The sequence below is a fragment of the Octopus sinensis genome, linkage group LG7, assembly GCF_006345805.1.
Source record: "Octopus sinensis linkage group LG7, ASM634580v1, whole genome shotgun sequence".
Taxonomy (NCBI): domain Eukaryota; kingdom Metazoa; phylum Mollusca; class Cephalopoda; order Octopoda; family Octopodidae; genus Octopus; species Octopus sinensis.
The window spans coordinates 57,729,009-57,741,508 of NC_043003.1; the positions used below are offsets into that span (position 1 = coordinate 57,729,009).

General features: G+C 36.0%; 1 protein-coding gene across 1 annotated transcript in view; it reads left to right on the plus strand.

The window, feature by feature from the left end:
- Positions 1-923: 923 nt before the first annotated feature.
- The window catches only part of LOC115214418 (protein dachsous-like), a 95,897-nt gene continuing 84,320 nt past the window's right edge, over positions 924-12,500 (plus strand). Inside the window, exon 1 of the mRNA XM_036504793.1 lies at positions 924-2,681. Within this exon, the coding sequence (XP_036360686.1) occupies positions 951-2,681 (1,731 nt within the window). The 5' untranslated portion in view covers positions 924-950. The remainder of the gene's footprint in view (positions 2,682-12,500) is intronic.

The following is a 12,500-nucleotide window of genomic DNA, read 5'->3' on the forward strand; positions in this document are numbered from 1 at the left end:
CAGAAGAGTGGGTTTTTTTTAGATGGCTTTTTCTTTGTTTTTTTTTTGTCTTGAAATAAAAAAAAAATCATTGAAATTTTCTTCCAGACAGTCAGCAGTGGTCATGGTTGAAAGATGAGTCTTTTATTGATCTCCAGTCATGGTTGAATCACCAGAGCTTTATTGATCAGTATGGACCTGGTGGTGCTCAACAACTACAACAACAACAACAACCAGATGCATTGGTTGAGCAAACTGTTAAACAAGAGATGGACACACTAGGTTGTGTAAGTGTTAATGGGAATCTGGTAGAACAATAGAAATTAGAACTGTAAATGGGGGGGGGGATATGCTGGTTGGTTTCCATGGAGACAGTTGAGAAAGAAAGAAGCTGATGTGATAGAGATGATAAGACAAAGAAATCAAAGTTTGTTGTTGTTGTTGTTGTTGTTGAGATACTGCTTTCCAAACTGACTAGTAAAGGACATAGCTTTATCTTCTGTCGGCTTTTGAATCTACTTCGCCTACTCCTCTTCCTCCACCTCCTCCTTTCTCCACCCGTCAACACCACCAGTTATCTACAAAATAACTGTTGACTTATTATAGCTGCTGTTACTTTCATTGCTGCTGCTGCTGCTGATGATGTTGCTGATGCTGCTTATAATATTGTCGATGATGTTGATGCTGCTTATGACGCTGATGGTGATGCTGTTGTGGCAGCAGGAGTAGCTAAGAGTTATTACAATGAATTTTGCTGATGAATTTGTCATTTCTTATTATCACTTTAATGATATTGTTTTGATGTAATCAATTTAATATATTTATGTATTTTTTCCTTTTTTTTTAATTTTTATTTTATTTTTTAACCATATATCTTATATATAAGTTTTTCTTTATCATTCACTCTAATTTTTTTTTTTTGTCTTTTTCTTTTGTTCTTGCAGGCAGATAGTCTTGGTTAAAACACTGTGATGGAGAAAGCGTTGTTTGCCAAGTTGGCATTTCCTGTCTTTCTGCTGTTTTGCCTTATCTCGGCCGTTTTTGCAAATACCAATTCACAGACATTTAGAATTGAAGAGAATCTGCCTCCGAACAGTTTGGTTGGGAACTTCCCAACACAACCCCACCAGACAATCTGGTACGCTAACAACAAGCCTCTTATTCTGAGCAAATTCATTATTAATGTCACATTAGGTACAGTTAAGACTAAAGTTGAGCTTGATCGTGAGGAGCACAGCAGTTACGAATTAACTGTCCTCTATAAAACTACCCCCATCACGATAACCATCGAGATTATCGACGTGAATGACAATGACCCCATATTTTTCCCCAACCTACTCTCCAGTCCTCTCTCGGAGACGACTTCCAACATGAAGATTCCTCTAGGGAGTGTGTCTGACAAGGATGTTGGTGAGAACACGATCAAGGGCTGCGAAATAGTCTCCGGTAACACGGATAACATCTTCCGGCTCATTACCAAGATGACAAACCAACGGTTAATCTTGGATTTAGCTGTTAATAGGAAGCTTGATTATGAAGTAACTCCTTTTTATAGTTTGAAGCTGAGGGCTTTTGACGGTGGCAAGAAACCGCGATCGTCATACCAGTTGTTCAACATTAGCGTCTTGGACAGTAATGACAACCACCCGGTATTTCCGATGAGTTTGTATAATGCCACAGTAATGGAAAACATTACCGTCGGTACAAGTATTCTGAGGGTTACTGCTACAGACTTGGATTCTGGGGAGAATGGAAAAATCCGTTTCTCTTTAAACCCGAAACCAGACCTTGAAGAACATTTTGTGATTAATCCGGTCACTGGTGTTATCAGCGTAAACAAACCCGTAGACTTTGAGAAACGTCGTGTCTATAATTTAATTGTCATCGCAACAGACAATGGCTCGGAACCGCTTACTACTCAAGCAGCTGTCTCGATAACCATTCTGAATGTGAATGAACACCCACCTGATATTTATTTGACGTTTCTCACTGGAAATGAGACCGTCGGAAGGATATCTGAAGGGGCCAAGCCCGGCGAATATGTAGCTCGCATTTCTGTTAGTGACCCCGATGCAGTTCGGAACACGGGTGACGAAACGAACATTCACATAACGCTGCTGGGTGGAGAAGGTCGGTTTAATTTGACCACGAGGGATAACATAGTTTACTTGGTTCTTGTTCAAATGCCATTGGATCGGGAGCTGAAACCATTCTACAACCTGACCGTTATCGCTAAAGATAGTGGTTCGCCACCACTGGAAAGCAGAGTCTCATTTATACTTCGTGTCGATGATATTAATGATAATAAACCCAATTTCACGGAGGCAATCTATTATGCTGAAGTGCAGGAGTCGGTACCAAAGGGCAGCCCTGTCATCAAAGTACATGCAGATGACAAAGACGAAGGGAACAATTCCACAATAACCTACTCCATACTTCATACGCCCGAAACTAGTTCCAACTGGTTTCAAATTAACAGCCACAACGGTCTCATCACAACCAACGCCAAAGTGGACTGCGAAACTAACTCTCAACCCAGGATTACCGTGCAAGCTATTGACGGGGGCATACCCCCTATGTCTTCGACAGCATTGGTGATAGTTACCATTCGTGACGTCAACGACAACCAACCCAGCTTCACTCATAGCTACTATAATGTCTCTATTCCTGAAAATACAACATTGGATACCTGCATTCTTACGGTAAGTGGATTTCCTTATCTTCTCTCAGTGTGACAGTGAAACTGATAAAAAAGAGAGATGAGTAAAGATGTGATTCATGTAACAGAAGCAGCAAATGTTTGCTAATTATAAAGGTGATTATTACTTTGGTAATTTGGGAAGGAAGATAGTGAGCTGGCAGAATCATTAGCATTATATATTAGCAACAGAAGCCATATTGATACCGAGAGCTAATATTTATTTCCACTTAAACATGGGTGTTCTGTTAGAACAAACTATACTGTGAGAGAAAGTCTCATATTGGTTTTTGGTGCAAAATGCTCTTTTTTATATCACTAGCGAGGAGATAAATCCCTGCCACTTCTAGCGCTGAGACCACCAGATTGTTGGATCTCACCCTTTTTGGGTCTAGTTAATGATAGCTATTCAACCACTAGAGATAGCAGTGATACATAGAATAACAGTATCAGAAAAGGCACTGGTGTTGTGATTAGTCAGTGAACTTGTTAAAAAATATATATTGGCAACAGAGGCAGTATTAGTACCAAAAGGTAATCATTATATCCAACTTAATATGAATGTCTTGTTAAAGCAAACAATACTGCTGTAGATGCCATGAGAGAAACTCTGGTATTGGCTATTGGTGCAAAATGCACGCTTGTTTATATTGCGAGCAGGGAGATAATTCCGATCAGAATTCATCCCAAAACAAACAGATACTTTTTTGGGTTGCTAAGAACTATTGTGTTTTTGTTTTTTGTTTTATTTTTTGATATCAAATGAATTTCTTTTAGATTATTTTCAACCTCAACTTCGCAAAGGTTACACCCTAAAATGTTGCTTTTCTCTTGAAACCCAGAATATAATTCAGTTTACATTGATTACCTAACTTTCATTTACAGGGATTAAGTGAGACTAACAAACAAATATTGCTCCTGTATCCGAGATGGTAACTGTTACTAACACACATACATTCAACACCACATTCACAAAACAAATAAGTAAAAGAAACAAACTCAGCATACAGTTGCTTGCCAATACACAGTCCGACCCCTGACTCATAGGTGTACTGTGTCCACTCTCTATCTTTCACACCACTACTACAGTAGCTTCTGCTCTTTATTACTTGGCTAATCACATGCAGTCTTCACTGAAACTTCCTTTGATGACTGTTTCTCCCTCTTCTCAACTATGGCCCATCTTTTATGCCTATCTCTAGTTGGATCCCTGCTTTTTCATCTCTACCTCAGTGTCCTACCTCCAGCCCATTTGAGGGCACCCTTTCTCCTGTTTTCCTTATGGGTTAATTTCGGTTTTTCTCCTGACAGTCAAATGGGGGATCAACATTGCAGCTTTCTTTTGGGTTTTGTTCCACCATATTGTATTTCCCTGAAGAACGGCCTTCATCTCTTGGATCATGTTGGTTTTCAATTGTCTTCACTGCTTGTGTAAGTAACTTGAATATCTTTCAAGTGAGTTGTTGTCCCTGTACAAACCGGCTTTTGCATCTTAGAAGAGGTGGTCCTTTGGTTTGTTTATATTCCTGTCACTTAGCAGTTCAGCAAAAGAGAATGATAGAATAAGTACCACATTTAAAAAGTACAGGAATCAATATGTCCAAGAAAGCCCTCCAAGGTAGTTCATGGCACCATTGCATGGCTGCAGTCCAATGATTGAAACCATTAAAAAATTAATAATATAAGACTTGTCAGAGAACTGAACTCATGAACTAGCTGCTCGTAGTCCAGTACCTTACTCAATCAACCATTTCATCCTTTTCACATTTTCCCAAATAACACCAATACTATGATATTCTGCAGACGGATGGAAGTTGGTATGGTGGTGAGGATGAGAAATCCACAGATCTCAGAGGATTTTTCTTAATTGGAAAACAGTGTAATAGATTCTTTCGTTTCTTACCAACAAACCCAACCCACTCAACCCTATCACGTCCTCACCAGTGGTCTCTCTCTCTCTCTCTCTCTCTCTCTCTCTCTCTCTCTCTCTCTCCTCTCTCTCTCTCTCTTCCTCTCTCTCCCCGTTTTCTCCCCCCCCATCACTGTTTATAATTATTTCTTTTATTTATAAGTGTTCAGGTATAGAAGTTTCTTGATGGAAATTTGAAAATTAGCTGCTTTCTGTGTGTGTGTGTGGAGGGGAGGGCAGGGTTGCGTCCACACACACACACACATATATATATACATATATATGCAAACATACACACACATACATGTGTATATACACATGCATATACACGTGTATTTATACATGTATAATATGTGCGTGTGTGTGTGTGTTTATATATGTATGAATGTACGTGTGTAGTATGTGTGTGTGGATATATATATATATATATATATCACTACATGTGTGTATATATGTGCATATAATTGTATATAGGTACGTGTTTGTGTATGTGCGTGTGTGTGTGTGTGTACATCTATACACACACACTCACACAAGACGTATATAGTTTCTATTCTGAGCACCTGTGCTTGGGAGTCTTGCTCGTATTTATAAAAATATATCAACATATGTGTGTGCATGAGTATGTAAATTGTATGTATAAAATTTTTTTGAGCTAGTTCAAAGCAGAACATACGTATACATACATACATATATGTATGTGCGTGTGTGTATGTTTGTATGTATATATGTGTGTGTGTGTAGGCATATATATGTGTGTATATACATATGTATGTGTATACATATGTATGTATATATATAATTTGTTTTGTTCTTTTTTTCCTTTTTTCCTCTCATTCTCTCGTCTTCCTCTTCCTGCCCCTCATCTTCCTCTTCCTCCTCCACTCATTTTGTCATCAACCGCAACCTACTGCATCAATCAAATTTTCAGTTGTCTTTATTGGTCACTGCTAAAAGACTCTTAATATGTTGATCTACTACTGTACATTTCCGGCATTTAATGATTTGTTCTCATTATTATTATCATCATTATTATTATTATTATTATTATTATTATTATTATTATTGTTGTTGTTGTTGTCCTCATCAACATGAGCACTATCACCACCTCCATTGTTATTCAAAATTTTTATCATCATCATCATCATCATCATTATTATTATTATTATTATTATTATTATTAACGCTGCAAAAGTTGTTGTTTAATATTATTCAATTTACCCTGCAGCCATACAGCAATGTTTTGTGTCTTCATAATTAGAAAATATTGATTTCCAAAAATCTTCTTCTCTCTCTCTCTCTCTTCCTCTCTCTCCACCACCATCAACACCTCCACCCTTACCACCCACACTGTCACTGCTTTTCCAATATCAGCACCACCATCATCATCATCATCATCATCATCATCATCGCCATTGCCATCAAACCCCACCCCCCTTCTATCCCATCACCAATCACCGTCAGCGCCATCACTACTACCATCAACAACCGCACCAAACACACATGCTGCACTTTTCATGCTTGCATTTGCATCTCCTCACCTCCGCATACATGCACACAAGCAATCACTATTTAGTGCATATTGCATTGTTATGTCTACGGTTGCATATCATTTGTATTCGTGTATGCGTTTGTGTTTGTGCATGTGTATGCGTTTACATATTTGTTTGTGTGTGTGTGTTTGTGTGTTTGTGTTTGTATGTGTTTATAGACATAATCTATCCTGCTGTGGTTTAATTTGGCAATTAGTTTGCATGCTTAAAATGTTGGTGTTCTTGTTATTTTAATTGCTATTTTATCCATACTAGTTGTGTGTGTGTGTGTGTCTGTGTGTCTGTGTGTCCTATTTTAAGTATTGTTGCTGTTTGGAATACTTTTATTTGTATTAAATGAATTTTCAATTTGGTTATCTACATAATACATACACCAACACACACTCACACACATAATGCAATTATACATACATGCATATGAACACACATGTGCATACATGCATATACACACAGTAATCCTCTCTTTTTGTATCGCTATTTCTATTCTCACATAAATTGGACAATAGGAAGTTTGTATAATAAATACAAATATATATATATACATACATATATATATATATATATATATATTTGTATATATATATATATATATTATATATATATATATATATAATATATATATAATATATATATATTTGTATATATATTTGTGTATATGTATATATTTTGTATATATATTTGTATATATATACTTGTGTATATATATTTGCGTATATATATTTGTGTATATGTATATATATATTTGTGTATATATATATATATATATATATATATATATATATATATATATATTTGTGTATATATATATATTTGTGTATATATGTATATATATATATGTGTATATGTATAAAGGATTATGTTGACGCCAACAGAAATATCAAACAATTTTGAATATTCTATTCATGATTAAAATGCATTCATTTCTGTGTCTTTGTATATGTATTTGTGTTTCCAGAAATCGAAGGGATGAAGGAAGTGTCTTTTGCTTCTTTTCACTGCTGTGCTAAGTTCAGAATGTAAGTTCAAAGATAGACAACTACTACATGCTATACCAGAGCAGAAGTTAGCAAAATCTTAAGGCTATGTGGCATGATATGATCTTCCATCTTTTCTGCCAATAATAAAACGGAAATGTTGAAATAAAACCGAAAAAGAAACAGGGGAAATGAAAACAGGATTCTAAGGGGTCAGAGATAGAAACAGAAAGTTATGACACATGCACGCATACAGACACACACACACACACACACACACTTAATAATGCTTATGAACAGATGCACAAGCACAGTTTTGTGTTAGTTAACTAAATGCCAAGGGAGTCTTTATGTAATTATGCAACTTGCGTATCATGGTGAGATTTTGCATAAATATACTCTGTTGTCTGAGAAGAAGGAATCCCATTCAATGATTTTTAACTTCTGTTTGTGATTCTCATTTAGTCCTAATCACCTGCTTCTGGCCTCCTCTGCTTGATTAGACCTCCCTCTCTCTCTCTTTCGGAGAGGCACAAGCACCTACACGCACATATACACACATGGCAGTAACTTCCGCCTGCCGAATTCAATCACAAAGCTTCGGTCGGCTCGGGGCTATAGCAGAAGACACCTACCCAAAGTGCCACGCAGTGGGACTGAACCCGAAACCATGCAGCTAGGAAGCAAGCTCCCTAACCACACAGCCATGCCCGCAAAACATCCATCAATAAAGCTCTCTGACTTTTAAGGATATGTAAGCTCCGCCACTATGATCACTGTCAGAATCATTGATGGGGGAAAGCTTTGAGAAATTTTGGCCATTATCAGCCCAAGCACCATCTGCTGGTGTCTTGAAACACATATTTTGTTGATATCATAGTCCACTTGAGATAGGGAGTTGTTGGCCAAAGTTCATCTGAGTGTTAGAGATTTGTTTGGTGTTTCTGGAAAGGAATTTGTCCAGTTACTGTTTAAATATTATGGTACCTTTTTTCACACCTGATTTCATCCTGGATAATGCTGAATAAAGTAGGACCAGTTGAATTAAAAACAGTCATGTCACAATGTTGTTGAATAAACACGCACGTGCACGCGCACACACACACACACACTGTATTTTTTGGCATATAAGATGTTTTTCTATTTTTAAATACATCCTAAATTTACCCCTTTGTAGATTAGGGATCCAGATAAGCATAAGGTCTCTGGGCACAATAATCATTACTAATGGTAAAATATTGATTTCAAAATTTTGCACAAGGCCAGCAATTTTGGGGGAGTACTTTAACCCCAGTACTCAACTGGTTGGTACCTATTTTATTGACCCTAAAAAGATGAAAGGCAAAGTCAGCCTCAGCAGAATTTGAACTCAGAACATGAAGACAGACAAAATGCCTCTAAAGCATTATGCCCGGCATGCTAACGATTCTGCCAGCTTCCTACCTCTAGTAATAATAAGATATTGAAAACAAACCAAAATACTACAGTCTGTTATCAGAAACTTATGAAAAATTACTGGAGAGATCAAATCTCATTATATGTCCTTCCTCAACATACATAATCCGCACTTATGTGTCTTACATTATTTAATGGCTGTGTTACCTTTAAGAAACATTTTTAAAAATTAAATTCAAATTACAATGAAAGTAAACAAAGTTTGCTTTAGAAGCTTTGAGATGTATTGAAAGATAAAAAAATAATTTTATTCTCAAACGCAGGATAATGCTAATAATGAAACATGAACAGGATAAACTACCCATATTTTGCAGAAATTTCTCAAGCCTATCAGTTATCTGCAATGAGTGGATGATACCATTATACCAGAAGTGTGTAACTTTGGTGGCAGATTGCAGTAACACAAAACATCACAGTGAAAAATACAAGATTTTACATCCTGTATGGTAGTTCTCTTGACCAGCAACTTACAGTTGATCTTAAGATAACATTGAAATGCAATGTTCCATATTATGAATTTTACATATGATCAATTTATGCCTTCATACCTTATACTAGTATGCTGTTGCAAAATTATATTTACATACACAAAAATCATACATTTACCCCTTCAAAAGCACTGTGACGTTATTTTTTAAATAGGTGATTGATGAAATGTACCAAATTTGTTTCTTTTTTTTTTTCAACAAGATACACTTGTACAATCAGGTTGCACCATATGCAAGACTTGCATCTTGTATGCCAGCAAAAACAATATATATTACTTATATCATCATCATCATCATCATCATTTAACATTTGTTTTCCATGCTGGCATGAGTTAGATGGTTTGATAAGAGGCGGTAAACCAGAAGGAACCTGTACCAGGTTCCAATCGTTTGTTTCTATGGCCAGTTGAATGCCCTTCCTAAAGCTATCCAATTTTAAGTGGCACTAGCACATGTACCTTTTCACATTGTGAAAATACCAACGATATCCTTTCGAAGAGATATGTAGAATAATAATAGAGATAGGCGTAGAAGTGGCTGTGTGGTAAGTAGCTTGCTTACAAACCACATGGTTCCGGGTTCAGTCCCACTGTGTGGCACCTTGGGCAAGTGTCTTCTACTATAGCCTCAGGACGACCAAAGCCTTGTGAGTGGATTTGGTAGACAGAAATTGAAAGAAGACCGTCGTATATATGTGTTTGTGTATATGTTTGTGTGTCTGTGTTTGTCCCCCCAACATCGCTTGACAACCGATGCTGGTATGTTAACGTCCCCATAACTTAGCAGTTCAGCAAAAGAGACCGATAGATTAAGTACTAGGCTTACAAAGAATAAGTCCTGGGGTCGATTTGCTCAACTAAAAGGCAGTGCTCCAGCATGGCCAAAGAGTAAAAGAGTATATGTAGAATAATAAACACCAAGCAAGGCAAATGTATAATGTGTCTTCCATTTTATTCATTCAATTCATTATCTTTTCCTTCTGATTTTTCTTCTTCTTCTTCAAAATGAAGACATCATGAAATAATAAATGGCATAAAATTAAAAAGAAATAATAATAAAAGTAAACAACAACAATAATAATAAAAATTTACAGTTTACCAACGGGTTAAATTAAAATATTGGACTATTTCCAATAGTTTTGCTATGCTGTACCCGCCACATGAAAAGATGATGATAATAACGATAACTATCTCTAAAAGCTGAACTAAAGGAAGAAAGCAAGTCAGGCCGTTAAAAAGCTTGTGGTTCAAATATTGGCCATGTCAAATGAAATAACCTTTGTGACTCTATTAGATTCATCTCCTTCCACTGCTACTCTTGCCTGGCTGACAAATAACGTCAGCTTTGACAGACCATAACAATACTAGCTAATTTGTCACTTCTCTCTCTCTGTCTCTGTCTTCTTCCATAGACTCAACATAGTCCTTCCCCCTCTCTTATTGTCTCTCTCTCTCTCTCTTTCTTTCTTTCTTTGTTGATGTCTCCTTTTTCTGTCTTGACTGTCTTTCTCTCGTACAGGGTCATTTCTTCCTTATCTGTTTTCATAAGTAACTTACACTCTCTCTGAGTTCGGTTGGTTGCTCTCCATGTTGTATCTTCCTTAACAAACCATTGACTCTTTTCTCCGTTTTCTGTCTTCTTCAACAAGTCATCCACTCTCTCTCTCTCTCTCTCTCTCTCTCTCTCTCTCTCTCTATCTATCTATCTATCTATCTATCTATCTTCTCCTTTCTGTCTTTGACACACCAATATTTCTTTCCTCTTTCCTCTATTATCCATTTTCTTCAACAAACTGTCGATTTCTCTCCCTCTCCTCCCCCTCTCTCTCTCTCTATCATCTTCGACAAACCATCATCTCTCTCTTCCTTTCCTTTTCTCCCCTCAACAAAAAACATTGCCCCCCCTCTCTCTTTGCTTTCTGGTCAGTCAATTTAGCTGGTCAATCAATGGTGCTTATTTATATTTTTATAAATTTATATACATTATTGTTTTTCTTTTCATTTTATTTTTAGCTTTATATTTATTAATTTTTTTTTTTGTCGATTTATTTATATACTTTGCTGTCATTTTGGTCTTCTACTGTGCAGCTTCTCAGCAGCTAATTCCAAGAGTCAGCCACTCAATGTCTGGAAACTTTCCATTCTTCACTGAAAACCCAAAACTCACATACATATACATACACACATACACATATATATATATATATATAATTCATATTTTTCTCTCCTTTCTCTGCTTCATTGAATATGTGATTTTGTTGGATTGCAATCAAAGAGTTTCTTCGCTTTTTTTTTTCCTTCTTTTATTGTTCTCCCCACTTTTCTTCCTTCCTTCCTTCTTTCTTTAATTTCTCTCTTTCGGTTTAACCTTTCGCTTCATATTCTTCATTCTCTTCCTTTCCTCTCCATTCCCATCTTCTTCCTTCTTTCACAATCCTCTCACAGTTCAAACTACCTGTAGCATCATTAGCTGAAACTTTTGTACCAATGATATATACAGCTTTTATTGAGATCTCACCAAGTGTACGTTATATATATAATGTACAATATACATACATTCATATATGCACGTGTCTATGCATATAGGCAAACATACACTCACTCACAGTCACATATATATACACATACACATGTGTATAGGTATTTATGTATGTATGTATGTAATGCTTGTATGGTGTGTGTGTGTGTGTGTGTTCTCAAGACACAAATCAAACATCAAAATACATTCTGATGTAAATAGCAATGGAGGTAATAGGTGTGTGTGTGTGGGTGTGTTTATATACATGCATACATGTTCTCTCTATGTATATGTGTGTAATTATATATGTATATGTGTGCGTATGTTTGTGTGTATGAATATAGCTGCATGTATATGTGTGTGTGTGTGTGTGTGTCTATATGGATATATATGTATAATTTCCATGTTACTGCAATTTAAATGTTGTAAGTTGTGCAGTCATCTGTCACGACAGCATGCTTCATTGATTTCTGATCTTCACGCTTCACCAATTTGATCTCGTAAACTATTTTACATTGGAAATCATAGACACACACACACACACACATATTCATACATGCGTGCACGTATGTGTGTATACAACCTAAACTGCAGTAATGATAATGATGATGCTCATAATAATAATAACAATAATAATAATAATAATAATAATAATAATAATAATAATAATGATAGCGAGAAGAAGGAAATAAGATTTATTTACCATTCTGATAAGCACCGATTTAGTTTCATTTTTAATGCGGAATTATAAACAAAGAGCAGTTTTAAAGAAATAAATATAATAATAATAATAATGATAATGATGATAAGTGAAATTGTAATGTTAATAGTGTGATGCAGCAATTAGAATTTTTTTCTGCTTGAAGTAGAAAGTGTGTATATATGTAAATTTGTATATGGAATATATATGCACATACACTCATGCAT